The 19709-nt window shown below is 37.9% G+C and overlaps 1 protein-coding gene across 17 annotated transcripts in view; it reads right to left on the bottom strand.

The window, feature by feature from the left end:
• Nucleotides 1-19709, bottom strand: part of MAP3K9 (mitogen-activated protein kinase kinase kinase 9) — a 105481-nt gene that overhangs the window by 62447 nt on the left and 23325 nt on the right. For 16 of the 17 annotated variants that reach the window (XR_014883535.1, XR_014883541.1, XR_014883546.1 and 13 more), the window contains exons 4-10: nt 13979-14127; nt 10899-11074; nt 8226-8466; nt 7349-7471; nt 6479-6632; nt 2092-2204; nt 619-1434 (exon numbers count right to left, since the gene is read on the bottom strand). Coding sequence is in view for 1 of the 17 variants with exons in the window: in XM_085224925.1 (XP_085081051.1) it covers nt 619-1434; nt 2092-2204; nt 6479-6632; nt 7349-7471; nt 8226-8466; nt 10899-11074; nt 13979-14127 (1772 nt within the window). In the remaining 16 variants the exon portion in view is untranslated. Of the gene's footprint in view, nt 1-181; nt 1435-2091; nt 2205-6478; nt 6633-7348; nt 7472-8225; nt 8467-10898; nt 11075-13978; nt 14128-19709 lie in introns of all 17 variants that reach the window. The other variant, XR_014883548.1, reaches the window with a different exon arrangement.

Below are 19709 nucleotides of genomic sequence, written 5' to 3'. Positions count from 1 at the left end.
CTTACTCAGACTTCCATTCAACAAACGTCACATTTCATTCAGTCTAGCTAAGTCAGATTTAATTTTCACATTCTAGTCTTTTCTTTTCTTGTGAATTACTAAGGAAAAAAAAATAGAGAAAGCATTAAGTTATCTAGTCACAGCCACTCCTAAAGACTGTAACAATGAGAACATTACCTACCCAGGAAAATCCCTCTGGCTTGTGAAGGAATAAGAGCAAGAGCAGCAGAGGCCCCACACTGCTTTAGAGATCCAGTCTTCACTGCCTTCAAGATTATAAATTTGCTTTGAAGTTGTAACAGCAATACAAACAAGTGTATAAAGGCAACAGAGATGGACTTCTGAGAAACTATTAAAAATGAACAGTATTTGTACCTTGATACAATAACATGGCCCTGCCTCATACCATGATGCAGAGAGTTCCTTGGTGTATAGGTGATGGAATAGAGACTGTTACTGTACTGTTCCAGTCATTATTTTTGTAAAGACAATATCCACGAGTCCTGCCTGTGGGCTGGCAACAGATGCTGTATATGCAATATGTTTACTCCCTAACAAGTATCTATACTGTTTGGGCCCTTCTTCTGAAGAAGAAAAGGAAGATGGCTGAAAACCTACCTGCTCCCAGTGCTCCAGTTAAACAGCTACTGGAAGGGCATCCACTGGTTGGGCACCCATTGACAACTAGTCCAGTCCCTTTGATGGCCCCATCAGAAGGTGTGCGCCTGTGCCCGCCTTGCTGGGTGTGGGAAGAGACCGTCACATGTGTGGGAGTGAGGGACTGGTTGGGGTCTTGTTTGAATCTCTCAATCTGGACATTAACTAGTGGGTTATTAATGGCTGGCAAGGGAGCCTTGACTGTCACAGGGCTGACAGGCATTTCGTATACCACAATCTCATCACTGTCTGAGCGCAGCAGGGATCGGGTGGAATTACATTCGGAAATGGAAGACAGGGAAAGAAGGGTGAGGGATGTGGATGGCTCGCCAAGCAACAACATGGGCTCATCTTTCTTGAAGATTTTTCGAGAAGGAGGGCTAGTGCTCCTGCGTGGGCGTCCAGCTCGCTGGAAAATGCTGTCACGTTTTTTCTTCTCTTCCTTGGGTGGCTCTGGATCCTCTTCAATCAGTAGCTGACACTTCCCCGCTTCTAGGAGATCAAACCCCAGGCCTGCAGCAGCCAGAACCGCTCCACAGCCAAGCAAGGCAACCTCGCACCGTTTGTGGTGGGAGCCACTACGTTTGAGGCTGTTGGTGGGTGTAAGCTGTGGAGTGCTTGTAGCAGAGTTCACAGGAGTGGATTCATCATTGGCATCACTAGAAGGCCCATCCCAGTCATCATTCTTCTGAAATGGGATGCAGAGGTATGACTGGTTGTGCCCAGGTGAAGGGTGCACTTTGCCCTCCCCATTAAGACATTCACTGTCTTCATCATCTGGAAAGCAAATGAAAAAAAGTACTTCGCATGTATGCAAGACTTTGGCTAATTTTACTGTTTTACAAATATACATGAGAATTAAGCTTCTTCTCAGAAGATGCAACCATCCTTCTCATTACAAGCACTGTTTACCAACTGCCAAATGCTCACAAGCTACTGACCCCAAAACAGACTGGTTGAGACAAGTACCTGAAAACACCACCAAAGAAGTTACTGACATGTTGGTTTTTTCATGAGCCATTTAGGAAACAGCATACCAGAAGTGATATATGCTCCAGTTACCTCCAAAGTTTGCACGTATGGGAGTGATGAGTAAAAAGGCAGGAAAATGATAAGAATCTCTCCCTGGCAAGTAATGATGTAACCATACTGCTCATCTAAATATTAACAGGAAAGGAGTTGAAAGGAGTGGAAAGCATGGAAAGAAGAGGGGAATTAGGAGAAGCTTGCTAGCTTACAAGAATAAACAAAAAAATAAAATCCAAAATGTGAAGGTACTTATTTCACTAAGAATAAAGTAAAAGCAGACACCATCAAAATGAAAACATTGCTGTAAGGTGAAGACAAGGAAAAGTTCATTCAAACATGAATGGAAGCAGAATATCAAAGCAGAATACCAAGCAAGAGAATATCAAGTCCAGGTAAATCCTTTACCCATCTCTGCTAAGCTGGTGAATCCTGGAAAAGCAGGCGCAGTTCTCTGAATCTTCCCTAAGTTTGGTGCACTGGATGACCACTGTTTGTATCCTTCTACCAGAGCTTTCAGACTGAAATAATAGAAAGAATAAGATGTAGAGTGCTAACAAGAAACTAATTCCTCCCTTCTATATTCTCTATTGCTCTATTTAGGGTATGCATTAATCCATCTTAATTACATAGATTTACAATCCTGTGTTAGCAAGATATTTTACAACACTTCCCTCATTTGTAACAATGTAACAGTCAAAAGATCTGATGATAAACAATAGCTATGAATGTATGGTAATACAAAGTACTATGACAGAAATTAGATGAGACAGTTTCTTCCAAGGCAAACATGCCATGGCAAGTACAAAATAAAGTGCTCAGTAGGAGAAGGGGAAAAAACAGCTCTAACAACATTTCCATGTGAAATACAAGTGAAAAGTGAAAATCAAAAATCACTCAATGGGAATACAGTATGTTGAAGTTATAACAACAGAGTCATGCTTCTATATTATGAGGATATATTACATTCCTCTAGAGAAAATATTGTTTTGAAGTACAAAAAGTTAAAAGCATAAGCTACAGACTATGGAAAAATGGGTAACTACACACCATAGTTCATGTTATTCTTTTAGTTACAGACCAAAAAAATAAAAAAAAAAAACAAAGTAAATCCCTACATTGAAGTCATCTGAGTTTAAAGGCATCTTGCTTTGCACCTAAGCTTATTAGTAGTCCCTGTTAATAGATATTCACCGTCATCATCCTATATGTATTCTGCACCACTTTCACAATATCAGAAACAACAACAGTAAGCTGCACAATTTTGATACTTCAACAAGCCAACTAGATTTATTTTTCAGTCAACAGTAGTCTCCAAACTGATGGTTTTGTGGTGTCCTTCTACGAACTCCAACATTAAACCCATCAATGCTGGTAAAAAGCTTAAAAGCACTTACTCAGAAAATTGAATGAAAGGAGACAACATCTACGGACAGTCTGAATGATCAATATACAATAGCATCTATCTGTTACTAGAAGAATTGAAGAGACGAGACCTCATCTAGCAACATGACCAACTTGTGCTGTTCTTTGAGAAGACAGCTTACACATGCTCATATTCTCCCTTCTTTCCAAGGAAAGGATTGCGATCAAGTCCCTCTCATTATTCTCATTTTTCACTAGAATCACTCTGCATTTGTAAGATTACTTCCATGGCAGGATTTCAAGGTTGTATTATATCAAGGTGGTAAGGATTTTTTTTCTTTTTCTTTTTTTTTTTTCTTTTTTGTCTTGGTATATATTTTTTCTCTATTCTCAACCTAACTGGTATGCCCTGCTTGTTACCAGACTAGCTATATCTTTATGGCAAAGTCACAAGGTCTTAGCTTGATTTAGTACTTGTTCAGTTGGTTGAAGATCAACCTATAGACATGACTTTTCAAATGTTCTTTCTATTCTCAACATTCAGGAATAGTTTTAGTTTACACTAAGAGCATCTCATACAGCTCCCATCTATCTTCAGAGTTCATCATTTTCCCATTCTTAATCATTCTGGCTGAATCCTATTTCTCAGGAAAGACAACCACATGATTTTACAACATAAGCCCAATTTATTCCCTCCACACTACACTCAGCTATGAAATGAAATGCAGCAGAGAATGCATATTGTATCTATATTACCTATCTGTACAACATATACAGTTAGGATAAACATCGTAAAGCAGAAAAGCAGACTCACATTAAGAGAAAGGTGGTGAGTGAGAATAAATGATATTAGCAGAGCGACCATGTCTAAGAGTGTGTCAACACATAACACAGGCAGACAACTTCTGAGGAAGTCTTCAGTGGGGCAGTGAAAACACTAGCCTCTCTGTGCAAAGAGAGCAATGACTACAGTCATATGTAACAGGCAGCAGTCATCTTCAGTTTAGCCTTTACTTCACAGTCAAGTACACACAGCCTTGGAAAGTGCCTTTTATTATTCAGAAAGGCACATAAACTTCTTGACTTCCCAGAAAAATCTTTCCTTGTCAAAACCAGACAGATTTGCTTCTACTTACATAGCATAGTTTAATCTGAACAGAAATACAAATTGCTACCAGAATAATTTTGTGACTCGCTAGATTTCTTTTTCAGTTACAAAGTCCATATTTTTGCTCCACCTCTTCCCGAAATTATAAGGAACACTACAAAGAGACTCTGAAGATCTGTGCAGAGGATATTCCTGAGAATACACTGTAAGATCACAACTGAATTTTCACAATGCTATTCCAGCATAAAGCTTTATCCAGTCCTAGTAATTCAGCCTAGCAACCTTATGCTGCTATATGTATTTCTTAGGCTCAAACATAAATGCAGAAGAGTGAATAACAAGTCATCTCCTCAGGATTAACTTAAAGTTAATTACAGGTAGGTTTACTCACATTAGAGATTTTCATAGCAATTCCTATAATGCAATTCTTGCATAAAAATCTGATAATGTCCTATGGAAAAATACATGGAAAGTGATGAAAAGATGAATATTCATGTTGGCTTGGCCAAAGAGCTATATAAGCATGTGGAATAGTAGCACTGCTGCTACCCAAATGGTGTCATGAGGAAAGCTTAAACTGGACTTTTCTGTGCTAAGTCCAGCTCTTCACTTAAATCTAATATTTTATCCCCTATCCTCCCAAATTAGAATTGGATTTAAAAAAAAAAAAGAACTAAAAAGAGCAAGTACTCTATCATCTGAAGCACTAATTTTTACTGCAGTTCTATTCTATTTAAATAATCTGCAGTCTGACATGATCTTTTTTGGTATCTAACAGGCCGTAAGAAAGAACGCAACAAACTATTTAGCAGGGTCTGTTGGGATAAGACAAGGGAAAATAGTTTCAAACTAAAAGAGGAAAAATTTAGATTAGATATAAGGAAGAAGTTCTTTAAAATCAGAGAGGTGATGGATGCCCCATCCTTGGAGACACTCAAGGTCAGGCTCGACAGAGCTCTGAGTATCCTGATCTCACTGTAGGTATTCATGTTCATTGAAGGGGAGTTGGGCTAGATGGCCTCTAAGGATCCCTTCCAACTCAAGTGATTCTGTGACTCTATGATCTCAGTGAGAAACAGTTCATTAACGTTAACCACACTGCCCTCTCAGCAACACTATCACATTTCAAGTACTCTGCAAAATGCTGTCATCTTACTAGGAGCAATCAGAGTTAGCAAGTAACTCTTTTTCAGGAGTCCATGCTCAAAAGCAACTCAGTTCTTCAGACCATACAAAAAGGAACAGGGGAAAAAAAAAAAAAACACCACCAGAAAAAGAGGCTTATTTCCAAAATTCTAAGCATTATTTGAAGGCAGAAGTGTTGTTCTACCAGCTTCAGTCATCTCCTTTTCTTAAAAAAATTAATCAATGACTGTAAAATAGGACATCACTTTTAATTCTGAAAAATGCAATACTCCATCTATAGAACAGCAAGCTGAAGTAGCTTACCCCATATCGCCCTGTTAAAACATGCGCTAAGAGTACCTTGGATGGAGAATGCAGCTTAGTGCCACTGAATACTCCAATCTAGGCTTCCTGCACAGTGTTGTTGTGGTGACACAGTACATAAACAGCTAATTGCCAAAAGTTCCATGCTCAAACACTTAATATTAAATTATAATCATTGACCTTGTTTTCCCTGCTAAAAAAAAAAACTGAAGTCAAACTATCAATTTAGCAGTGGAAGTAGTTTCAGATTCCACTAAAAGACAACAGATATTCAAACCTCTCAGAGTCTTAGACTGTTAAAATATTCCTGTACTTTAAGTGAAAGTAAAAAAAACAAAGTTACAAAACAAGAATCTATAGAAAAGGGCCAGGTACAACTTGCACCAGTGTTAAAAAATCATTCAAAATCTGCTAAAATTCACTCAAGGTATATGTGTACTTTTCAAAAGCTGGAAGAGAAGATATTTGCCTGGTTCTGTCAGACGCTTTTTAAACAATAGCATGTAAAAGACTGAGAGAACATAGTTGAGAATTATAAAATAATTATTTTCAGGTGTAATATGAAACAACAAAGTTAAGCCTGAAAAAAAAAAAAGCTACAGAGAAAAGAATAGCTACAGAGAAACAGCTAAGGAGAAATTCTGCTCAAAATAAAAGTAAGGTAATAGCAGACAGGAAAAGCATCAGGTCAGGGTTGGACCTCTAGCAAGGAAATGAACACAACAGTTCTCTAATCTGTTTACAATTTCTAAAGCCTTTGGCACAGCAAATATGTAAGCAGAAAAGTGCTTGCAAGAGGACAGGCAAATCTCCTGGGAAACTGCTCATAACCAGTTTCAGAACATGGACATCAATTTAATTCCCTCCTCTTACCTGTCCTCTCCTGCACCTAGCTCCTTGTGACAAAGTGAGCTTGGTCCCCAGGTGCGTCCTTTTTTCTTCTGGCCTCTCTTCTCTTCTTCCTCTCCTTCCTCCTTTGGAAGGACTGAGTTTCGTCCCCATGTTTTACTACTTTCAGCAGGAGTCACTTCACAAGTAGGAAAAAGAATGGAAAATGGGAAAAAAGCCAATCAGGTACACACATGGGTCCCAATGCAATGTAAAGAACACAAGCCAGAAGAATGAAAATGTTCATTCAGAGTTATTTCCCAAAATTCTCATCATACATCTAACACATAGATCTCTTCAAAATGACTACAGATAGACTTTAGTTTAGTACTGTTTTCTCCTTCAGAAGAATTGGTTTGATATCAGAAACACAAGAATTGTGACATCCAATACAAACGCTATACATTAACATTCCTTTCACACTTCTAATACACACTTATCTCCCTAATTCTGGGTTATTAGGTGAACACCATTTGAATGATAAGCACCCTTGGTTCTCTTTCTCCCCATCAGTAACTTAATCTACTTCAGTAACGTTTCACAAATCTATTCTGCAGACTAAGATTCTAAACATTAGCCTACAGACCCAAAGAATATGTTCCCTGTAAAATCAAGTAGCAATCTTTCAAGAGTATAGGTAAGGCTCAGACTCCAAATACTACCAAACTCACCACCCTCCCAGCCAGTTGTCAAAACACCATTTTTCTCTCTCTCAACTCATACATGCAAGGGCACAAAGCCAACATTTTAGGAACATTTCTTTTCACAGTCCTGTCCTAGATATGGAATCTTGGCATCTTACCACGCTGACAGACTGCACATTTCCCAAATTCAATACTACATTGAGCTCCTTACACTGTATGGCCCTGAGTCTGGGAATAATGGTGGGACTTGCAGGAGGGCTGGAGCAGCTACTGATCAAGCTCTTCCTTTTATCCATTGTTGGAGAAGCCTGCACAGTGAATTTATGTTGGAAATCTGTTACCAAAAGAAAATCAACACAAAAGCAGAAAAACAGTTTAAATCCTTTTTTAATACAAGAAAAAATAAGAAATATCTGTTGATGGTAACTTGTAATACGTGAAATTTTCAGGGTCTGTATAGAAAATGTTTTACAGCTAATTGCTATGGTTACTTCAGGACAAAGACATGCTAACAAAGGAAAACACTAAGTGACTTCTCAGACAGACTGCCAGTATTTAAGGTTTATTCAGGGTTACATTAGAAGTCACTTGTGTGTTGAATTAACGCACAAAGTTGTGTAGTGCTACAGTATCAAAGCTTTTGACATTTCTGATATTTTTTTTTTATTTTGGCCTCAAGAAATCTGATAGCTTATGGATTCAGCTGCAGTATTACATAAAATATTCCCAGAGCAGGAACATTTCCTTAAAACAAGCAAACAAAACAATATCCTTTATTAAAATGATCATTTTGAGCACTAACATATTAAATTGCAACATTTTTACTATCAGTCGTACACACTAACAAACGTGTAACATCACAATCCCACTTCCAAACACGTAACATCACAATCCCACTTCTTGTCTTTATAATTTGACCTGTTCCCTTTGAGGAATGCTAGCCACAGAAACATCAAGTTTAGTTCCTAGATGCCAAAGGTATGTTTTTTATAATTTAAAATGCACAAGTATGAGCACAGAGAAGACACCAAAGCTACAGGTTTTCACCCACTCCTCCCATCTTTCCTGACACTGTTCGTCTCACCAACCTGAAGGCAGGCTGATATTATTGCCATCTTTTAACTTGAGCCGACTCTTCTTGAACTTCCCCATACGTTTCTTCACACGAGGCTTCTCCTGACACAGCTGGTGGATGATGATGTTGAGCTCCCTTTCCAGGATGTCAATCTCACGTTCTGCCAGCTCCTGTTCCCGCCTTCGGAGCAACTCCTCGTGGTTCTTCTGTTCAACAGCAGCACGAGTCAGCTCTTCTTCCCACGTGCGAAGCTCCTGTAGGGGGATCAGAAAGGAGAAAGAAGAACAGCTATCTCGTGACCTGTGGGCTAAGGCTAACAACACCTATTCTGAAGGTACAGCAGCACTCACTTTTGTTCACAGCACAGCTAAAGCCACTGTTCAAAGACTCAGCTGAACATCAATAAACCAAAAACAATGTTTAAGAAATTCTGTGATTGCCATCCAAGGCTCTTCCAAACAGCGTTAACATAGGGACATTAAAAAAAAGTAAAGAAAAATTTTCTAATCAGCACTCATAAGACCACATCTGGAGTACTTTCTGTTTCCTTAATAAAAGAGAGACATAGACATATTGGAGAAAGGCCAGTGAAGGGCTACTGAGATGGTGAAAGAACTGAAGCATCTCTCCTATGAGGAAAGGCTGGGAGAGCTGGGACTGCTCAGCCCAGAGAAGAGAAGGCTCAGGTGTTTCTTATCAATACGTACAAATATTCAAGGGGAGGATGCAAAGATGACAGTACCAGACTGTTCTCAGTGGTTTTCAGAGATAACACAAGCAGCAGTGGGCACAAACACAGAAGACTGTCTGAATATTAGGAAGCTTTTTCATACTGTGTGAGTGATGGAACACTGGCACAGGCTGCCCAGAGAAGCTGTAGAATCTTCTTTCTTGGAGATCTTAAAAGCCACATGGACATGGGCCTGGGCAACCTGCTCTGGGTGGCCCTGGTCAAGCAGGGGTTGGAGTAAATGACTCCTGAAAACCCTGCCAACTTCAACCACTCTGTGATTCTGTGAAAAGACACTGAATCCTACAGTGTCATGAGAAAAAAATGCTGACATGCACATCTTCAAGAGCCACTGGAGATACCACATACATGGGAACTCATTTTGCAAGATTTATCATCCATACTGAAAAAAATTAATCCTGTCTTCCCATTCAGTAAAAGCATTTATTAACTTCAGAATTGATTGTTTAAAAATAATCGTGCCAACTCATGCATCAAAAATAGCACAAAACTCAATTCTAACATAAAAATCAATTTCAAAAATATCACAAAGAGGTCATTCCTGTCAGTTTTCACCAAATGTGGTTGCTTCTCAGGCATAAAAAAAAAAGGAGCATAATTTAAAGTCTTCTACAATTCATTTTGTCAACAAAAAAATGAAATTGTCTGTGAGATCTCAAAATCTTCTGTTCTCACTTCTCTCCCCTCGCCAAAAGGACAAAAGAACTCAGCACTCACAGTAACTATCTCCAACTGGCTGATTCCACCACAGAAGGTAAAAATTGAAGAGTTCAAATTGAACTTCATCTGATCAAATTCATTTTTATTATTTTTATTTTTAATAATGTCATTGTTATCTGTGCCATTACCACAGAGGTTTGGTTAATTATACTCATGAGATGAATAGGGTATCAAACTTTCTTTCCTCGTTGCTATGGAGGAACACAGTGCTCAAAACATGACAGCAGTCTAGTAACTACTGTTCTCTGATGAAGTTTCTGGTTTTCAAGAGCTGTTCCAACAAACTTATGCCAACACACCACACAGTGCAGCAGGGTAATGCCTATCAGCTTTTCCTTTTTTCCTCCAAAAGCTGCTATAGTACATGCACAGAAAATGTTTTATGAACCATCGTAGGACTTATTCCTGTGCACAAGATATCCTCTCTTTTTCTCTGTCTTCTAAACCCAACTTCTGAGCCAAAATCAAGTTGGCTATTTATTATGAATTTACTTCTGTGTGAGAGGCAGTCAACAAAAAACTACTACTTCAGTGAATAACTGCAGTACTTCATACCAACATCTGTAATGTCTGTAAGGACCTTATAAAGATGTAGCAAACTGCTTTCTTTCTGGCTGTATGCTTGAAGAATAAGTCTCCAATTCTTTTCACTTAACTGATGGCCACAGTTCCTCTTATTCCTGTTAGGGTCTTCATTCCCTGCTGTTTACCAGGCAAATTTTAATTAAACAGTTGTTGGATTATTCCCTTGGTAGTACTCATGTTTATTATGTTTTATCCCCTTTGACTGCACCCACAGCCTTGAAGACACAAACCTGACAGAAATAAAGAAGAGATGTTTGCTGAAGTGTATAGTCTGAAGCTTTCTCTCTTATTTTTAATGTTAACAATTATTGCTGGGCTTCTCAGTTACGACGATGGCAGTGAAATAGTTACCAGATGTATTAAACAAAGATAATTCAGTATAGGAATTTGCATAGTGTATAACGGACACTATGCTCACTACAATATTAGAGCAGCAGATAAAGATGCAGATATTTTACTTATGAATCTACCCCAGCACACATCATAACTCTCATCTACTCAGGGACTTACTAAAAGCTGAAGTCGAGCACGTGCAAAATTAATTCTGAGATGCCCTAAATGATGATCCCTGAATAGGAAGTATTCTATCAAACAGAAGAACACAAGGAAGGACTGTTTTTTTCTACTTACCTTTTCTTTGGCTCTGAGCTGATCAAACATCTCTTGGATCTCTTGTTTCCAGTCTTCCTGAAGGGAATGGAAGGAATCTTTGGGCATTTCAAAGAAACCAGACTCTTCTATAGCGGTGAGATGGCCTAGGATACTGGCAAAGGAAGGTCGTGAGTGTGGGTCAGGGTTCCAACAATCTAGAATAGGACAAAGACAAGCAACTATTAAGCATCTCTTAGTAAGAAAGCTTGAGATGATGAGTGGTACTTCACTGATCCCCAGTGGCTGAGAATGGCACGTACACTGTGTTACTCTGTCTCCCATTTCTCTCTTTCATTGACTACTGTGTGATCATAAATCAAGTGGGGAATTTTTAAACTATCATCTGTACTTTGTGAGCACATACAAGTAAGATGCATACACACAATTCTTCTACCACTTTTACATTGCAGAGCTACCAGCCACACTGTAAAAGGGTATCTATCAGAGCCCCTTCTAAAGCTAAGCTGAGTCATTATGAATCTCTTCCACAGAACAGAAAAACTCTCCTGCAATGCAGCCTGGGCATACTTGGGTAAAACACTGGGTACTTTGAGTGAAAAAACAACATTCAAGTAGATTATGAAAACAGACAGTACATTCAGAGTTTTCTTAAGGGTTTTTTTTTTGTTTCTTACCGTGAGAAATTTGTTTAATAAGGCTTTTTTTTTTTTCCCCAATTGCTTTTATGAGAAACCACAGATAAGATTTTTCATTAAACAATCTAATGCATTGACTTAACAAATCACAGAGCTATACAGAATTTTAGGTAGCCTTATTACCACAAAGGGCAATTCAACTCGTGATGGTATGAAAAGGTTCTTCCTCTTACAGCGAGGGAAGCTGAACACTGCAAACAAATGGAAAAAGAAAACACTACAGAGTAACATCACAATCTGTGAAATCAAGATCATGTTTTTAAAAGTTACTAAATGAAAGAATTTGACTTAGCAGTGCTTCTGAGTGTGAAACTATTACTCATTCGATCCTCTCTGACCTCACCATTATTTTAATCCTGCAGAAAACATCTTTTGCTCATTCCATATTTTCCAATACTAGCACTTACACAGCTTATTCTTCAACATGTATCCTTACTCTTTTTAGTACTGCAAGATTCCTGCACGTCAAACTTTGACAAGGACCAAACAGGAAATTTAACATTCTAACATTTCTCAAAGCTATGGACAACAGTTTTTGTGTACAAGTGGAGGACACTAATATGTGGGTATCTCTCAATACACTCATACTACCATTGCTCAGAATGGTCACGAAGTTTGAGACATAAATTGCCACATTAAGAAGCAAGAATAATATAAATGTTCAAAAGTTTCTAGACTTTACTGTTGGGGAAAAAGAGCGGTACTGTTCTTAAAAATTTCTAGTGATGTCCTAAAAAGCATTCAGTTAATCTGTTCTATGGATTGAGATACATCAAGGAGCATATGTGATTAAAAAATAAATAAATAAAATTTCACAAAATCTGTGCAACTGCTGAGGCTTCTTTCTGCAGATCTTTTCTCTGCTTTGATTTTACTGTTACTGACATTTGGCATTTGGGAGCTTTGTTTTTGAGACTGCTGATACCAAGATGGTATTTAAGCATCTGATCAAGTTCCGGGAGGCATAAGCTGGAACACATTTGTCTTTGTGGATTTCAAATTGTTTCTCTTACCAAAACAGAGAATTAAGGATGTTAAAAGTGCTCTGAAGGTCCCCCGCTGCTGCTGACCAATTAGCAGCAATGGGTGATACAGCTGGACTGACAGTGGCATAATCTCTGCCCCCCTAGCACAGGTTTTAAGCATGGCAAAGCAAACATGACCCAAAGTAAAACAAAATGCTGTGGCCAGCCAAATGCATGAATGAGTGAGCAGGATAACTATGCAGGTGGCCCCTGGCTTTTTTTTTTTTTCTTCCCCCCAGGCCTAGATCTGCCATTATTTGCACTAATGAGGACAGTTGAAACATACAAATCTTTCCTGTGAAAAGGTAAAGTTCAGCTTTGTTTTCTCACTGACGACCACCAGAGGAGTAATTCAAAAGCAAAAGCAGCATTAGGGAAACAAGAGCTCACAGAGATGGGAAACAGCCTGAAAAACAGTTCTAGTGAAGGGGCAGAAAGTAGCTGTTCCTTTGTTCTCTTCTTCTCCCTGCACATGGAGAAGCCTAGCATTTCAGAGCCAAGAGTCCTTACCCCTGTGCTCCCGGGTTCAAGCACAGGCCATGTGCCTCTATCCAACTTTCCCAAGAGAAGGCATTATTTTCAATACTATCAGCAGATACACCACTTACATTTAAGAACTTCAGGACCCCTTGTTTTAGGGAGCCACGCCAAAATAAACCACGATGGCAAAACACTGTGCTCTAAGTTTCATAAGTTGGTTTCAGCTGCAGTTTCCTGTTTAATGTTTCTTCCAATTTAATACATCTGCAACTCTGTCGCTGTTTACAGTCCAGCATACCACCTCCTTTTTTTTTTTTTTTTAGCAAAGCAATACGTGAGATTTTCTACTTTAATTTAACTGAAGCCTGTCACCTATAGAAAAAATAACTGAAAAACTATTCCAAGAGCAGAAAAATCCACCAGAAACATTTTCTTGCATAAAAATTCCTTTTTGGGGGCTAAAAAACACCTTTGAAGGCCACAAAACCTAAGTTCAGCATTCGATGCCTGTGACTCTGCGATTCCAAATCAACCTGACAGTGGCCAGCAAGGTGTTCAAGCTATGACCTCCAAAGCAAGTTGAAGGTTTTAAACTATATCAATATATATCAAATTTCTAGTCAGTGCACTTTTGCTACAAGAAAACAAGCTAGATGATGACAACAATAGCCCACATAGTAAAAAATGGATGGGAATTTCAAATATTACTGTTGTAACAGAAACTGTTACAGCACATAAACAGCTATATTGAAGCCCCATAATAACTTGCAGCATCAAAAAATCCATCTGAGTAATCTATGCTCTTAGGCATCAAAACCAACACCAGGAGGCAATGCTAAACAGCACTCTAAGAACAGCACAAAATGTTCTAACCATACTCACACTAGACCTGGCTTACCTTCCATTAGTTTGGCAAAAGGCTCTGGACACGTGGAAGGGATTGGAAGAGCAAGTTTATTCATGGCAACACCGTAGGCTACTGCAAGACCATCAATTCCTCGGAATGGCACTTCCCCTGTTAGCAGCTCCCAAAGCAGCACGCCATAACTAACAGGAAAGGAAAGAGAAAAGAATGTAAATGCTTGATTTTAATGCATCCTTGGTTAAGCAAGATGACAGCATATGAGCTATCAGGGTGCCTCTGGTACACTGAAGAATTTACATCTTTTCTGGATAAGTTAATTGTGGCTGTCAAACTGGCTAAGTTCTTTATTTTACCTCTTTTTTTTTTTTTTTTAATATAATGAAAACAAAGTAACTCCAGTGTGTAGATTAAAATATTTTTGGAAGTGTGCTAACATCTACGTTGACATTCAAAAATGCAAAACATCTTTGTTGATAAGTTTGGGAAATCTTTAAGGATATTGAACAAGTTCACTTGTAAAATCATTTTTTGTTCTTTTTATCATCATATATGTTACACATGAACTAGACAGATAACCTGTGGGAACTTTAAAATTAATATTTGACTACACTGCAATAGAGGAATGTAAAGAAAAAGCTTCTTATCAGAGTAAGAATGAGAACTGAAATGTGAGGGGCAACTTCAGGTCATTACAAGGGTATTTATTTGATAAAGGCTGTGCACCAGCCTCCCTTTTCTCAACTGCTAACATTTAATCAAAAACTCCAGTGAAATTGTCACATAGTAATCCAACAATCCTAACTTCTACATTTCTAATTCTGGATTTATGATAAGAATATCACGAAATAAGTTAAAGAATAAGTTAAAGAATATCAAGAAATAAGATTTAAGTAATATCAAGCAATAAAACCAGGAATTTTTCTTATTTGATAGTGATAGCAATTTTAAGAGGACAGAGGTTGTTAAGTAACGTAACACAGCAGATTCTTCCTCTTGAATCCTGTGGTCAAAAAGGAAAAATCCATTACTAACATACTGATCCCCTCATCAGTCAGTTTTAAACCTAACAGCAGCACAGAAAATCTTCATACTTTTACAATTTCTAACTTTGCTTCGGTTTAAAAACAAAGTAAAAGAGATTTCTGTAAAAACCAGTTGTCCCAAAAAAAGCAATTCCATTATCTGAACATCTTCATTTGTTTACAACATCTGATCAAATTAAGGACTAACCATGAATTGTAATCATCTCTCTGACTTGTTCAAAACTGCACCTGAAGCAGTCAGGAGCCCTGCCTTACATCTTTAAGTAACCTTTGCACAATGGCAAAATTCTTTTTCGTATAACATGGTAACTTCATTTTCTTGAGTTCAGAAGATGATACAGTAAACCAGCCAAGTGAAACTGGACACTGTCAGTCAACAGCAATACATTAATTTTAAAAAGTAAAGCTAACTCAGGATATTTTATTTTATGTAGGTCACTCTTGAATTTAATGCCTCCTATTTATATCCACAGAGACTACTATAGATAGAAAGAACATAATCATATATTCTGTTTGAGTAAATTTTCAGCTATAAAACACTATTTTTCAACATAGCCATCACTACTAACTATGCATTCTTGCCAGCAATGGACATTGCCTGCATGCTGTGCTTATAAAAATCTGCACCACTGAAGATGACCCATCGTTTCACAGCTGCTTTCATGGTGTCATTTCCTATCCATTTGCTCTGCATTCCCACGTAGCTCCACCTTGATCGTCATGAAGTTGTTTTTAAAAAGAATTTCTCAATACTGTTACTATTCTCCTTCAGATTAAAGCACTACTCTACCAGATTTTGTTACTGCTCTTGCAAAGACATTAAGCCAAAGCATGTATTTTTTAACTGGCACATTGCACTATCTTGAAGGCCTCCTAAGTACACCTGAAGATCAAATAAGTTTTTCCTCCTAAAAGCTCCCTGAATAGCTGTCCCATGAAACAGTAACCTTGATAGCTAACATACGCATCTATTCTTCATGGCTCATGTCATTTGCTCTACCCATTTCGAAGTAATCATTTTTCATCACCACAATCTATTTTTGCCATCCCACCCCTACCAAGTTTTTTTCCTTGTAACTGCAGTCACCCAAGTTGGAAACTCTTACTGATAACTTTTCCTATTTAAACATGAGATTTCAGTTGCTAAAGATTCCATCTTTACTGCTAATATAGCCTACTTTTTAAAAACAAAAGACCATTTTTCCATTTATGCAACCTTTTGAATTTTTTTCCTACATAATTCACACTTTTCATATTATAATGTACCATCAACTATTTCTTTCCATCATAGTTTCTTTATTTCTTAGTACAATAATAGTTTCACTTGAAAAACAGAAACAGGAGTTTAAAGACTTCAGATGTTCTTTTTGACCTCCAAGGATGCATAGAAGGCACACTGAAAGAAAATGAATACTGGACTGAATGAATACAGGACCTGTCCTGTTTAACCCTGGTTGTTCACAATACTCTTCAGATTTGAGAGCCTTGAGAGTTTTGATATCAAAAGTCAACCCTTCGGTAGTCTGTCCTATTACTTTACCACTTGTTCTGAATAAAGCAGGAATTAGATACTTCCCCTCATGGAATTGTTAGGAAAATGCTATTGATACGCTCAAAACATTTCTTATGCAGAGTATATATATACATATATTTAAGATTAAATATAGATCCATCCATTTATTTTTTTAATATGACACAAGACAGACATATTGCAGGAAAGCACAGTTTGTTTCTTGGAGAAACTAATGGCATCCCTTGTGACTAGAAGCGGACTTCTAGTCAGTGAGCTAACTAGCTAGTCTAATCTACCTAACTAGGCTAAGAATACTGCTTTCACATAACTAGTGTCATTTTAACTGAAATCATCCCAAGTGACTAAGTAACAAGAGAGGGGCTGCTGAGAAGAGTGTTCTCTATTCATTTTCTTGCAAAGGACTGTAATGAATTATAAAGCAAAAGAACAGCGATTTTCATGAAAAGGGCCTGGGAAGAAAGAATCAATGAGTTGCACTTATTCTCAACTGGGAGGAAAGCTCATTTATTTTTCCAGCATCCACTAGTAATTTTTGGACTTTAATTACAAAATGAACCATGTGATACACACCATGTGTTCAAGTCAACTGACACTTGTATGAATAATTAACCATTTCCCAGTGATCCAGTAATCCCTTAAGCCATTTAACATCAGGTTCAATCTTACACGTTGGATTCTGTGGAAGGAGGAGGCCGGAGGTCTGCAGGATTTCAGATGTGATTTTGCCACCTCCCTCGCCAATCTGTGAACTTTAAAAAAAAAAAAAAAAAACCACTAAATTCCTCTCACTGTTATTGTTCAGTGGTTTTTCCACTGTAGTTCCTATTCTGCACTGTCCTTGGTGCAGCACCTTCTATAAAAAAGCAATTATCAACACACCAAGGAGACGCCAGCAGCATCAGAAACTAGAATATTACTCTTGCTAGGACAAAAAAAATATTGAACTCCTTTAAATTTTTAATAGTAATTAGCAGTACTTCTGCATATTATTCAACCGGTAGTTCCAGAGATTACACGTAGTTATTTCACAACTGTCAGTTATGTATGATTTTCTCACATGAATTTCTAAGAGTATTGTTAGTCAACCATTATCTGCCAGGAATTGGCATCTTGCCAGTGCTTCATTCCACACAGAAGTCTACAGAAGCCTGCAAGCAGTCAGGTGAGGATGAAAGTGCTTGCCAGAAATCAATTCAAATGAAGTATCCTAGTGACCAAAGTATCCACATCACTCAATGCATGAAATAACTTCATCTGATAATCAGGTCTTTTTAGGTAGCTTTGGTATTCCATTCCCAAATAGAGATTCAATTCCTAATTATTTAACTGGTCTCAGAGTAGATAATTCTAAGATGAAGCTGAATTGAGGAACCTTAGGAACTCAGATGAAGGCTGTAAAGTTGTGCCTTATCTTCTCCATATGACACTGATAACACTACTTTCTTTTAAGCTGCACAGGTCAAACATGAAGTTGGTAGTAAACAAAAAATTTAAATGGCATGGAAATTTAAATTTGATTCCTACAAACACCAGCTTGCTGTGCAATATTGGATAAACTGTCATATCTGTGCTTCATTTTCATCCCCGAGAATCCAAAATGAATTCCTAACTCTCCTCTCAAACACATCACTAGACTTACAGGTACTATCTGACACTTAAACAAAATGGTAGCTTTTGTCTTCTGCACAACATGAGCACAAAGTTTCTGTTATACACCTAAAATTTATGGGTGCAGCACAACAACCTTCATAGCAAGATAGACTATAACTAGCAAAGTATATTCTCAAAGTGCCATTATCATCAACAAGCTTTACAGTAGCCAAGACCATGGTGATAGTGGTGGTAGACATCAACACATGGGAGCATTCCTCTGCCTTCTCATGTTCTTTGCTAGCACTCCTGTAGAGTGGGGATTTTTTCCGTTGTGTTTTTTCTTTGTTTTGTTTTTCTTTTTTTTAAAGAGTTTGATACATTATTGAAAGGAATTGTACAAATACATTATTTATGATGGAATAAAAGACTGACTCAGGAAATTTCAGTGTTGGCAAGCACCTTCTTCAGCAGCTACCTGCATTTGTGCAGAGGGAACAGATACACAACAAGATTCTTGTTGAAAAGCTGGGCAACAGTTCAGCCATTTATTATTCTCACAAGCTTTTCAACAGAAGTGTTGAAATAAAAGGTTCTGTGATTGTTAGGGACAGAAATATTCCAGTTTTGTTGATGGTACACAGACTAACTAGAAGGTCTTTTATCAATCAGAAAGCACCCTCAACACCAGTGATTAACCAAGAGGTGGAAGTGGACTAGAAGAGCAGCAAATCTAACAGGATTTAAAGATTTCATTCTGTTTACAATTTCAAGTTGTGTCCATTGGTGGGGAAAGGATTTATAATATACGTGCACTGCTGCTTTCATAAAAATCGAGTGCTTAGTCATTGACACAGTAGTAGTGACTATGCTGGCAAGCATCTACATAGATGCTGCAAACACCATGTTTCTTTCAGCTTATTTCAGTATGATTTGAGGTTTTAGCCATCTCAGAAGAGGGCTTACCCAGAGACAATATATCACAGCACTTTCAGTGACGATGACTCTGCTTAAGGAAAAGAATTGAGAGGAATTCAACCTGTTTTCAAGGAAAGACTGCTAACTATAAAGAAATCACTATAAGGTGATGAAAATTTTAGAAATTTACTTCTGAGAAGCTGAGAAATATTTATACATGATTCACAGTCTAAGTCAGTCAATACCAGACTGATATTTTTGTACAGATATAGAGGCTCTTAAATTACCCTCACAAAAAGACTAAACTGACCCTTAATTTTTTTTATTTTTTTATTTTTTTTAAATGAGGCCATATTGGAGCAGAACATCTTGTGATCTGTTCAGTACGCACAGACTAGTAAAGTTACGGTCACAGAGGAATTGTTTCCAGCTTTCCTTCTTCCTTCCTCCCTCCTGCCCTCAAAGGCAATTCCTGGCACTGTTTCAGAGGAGAAAATTACAAACCAGTACTGTCAGGTTTTCATTTCTGCCAGAATTGACTCAGAGTAAAAGCCTGGTTATTTCACAGTTCCTCCCAGATTACTAAAAGGGGTTTGCACATTTAATGATATTGGCATGGATTGACTTAAGACTATGTGCAGAACAAGCTCACATTTATGCATAAAAAGCAATACATTAT

This window comes from Meleagris gallopavo, chromosome 5, assembly GCF_905368555.1.
Source record: "Meleagris gallopavo chromosome 5, MGAL_WU_HG_1.1, whole genome shotgun sequence".
Lineage (NCBI taxonomy): Eukaryota > Metazoa > Chordata > Aves > Galliformes > Phasianidae > Meleagris > Meleagris gallopavo.
This window is presented reverse-complemented; position numbering and strand designations above follow the sequence as displayed.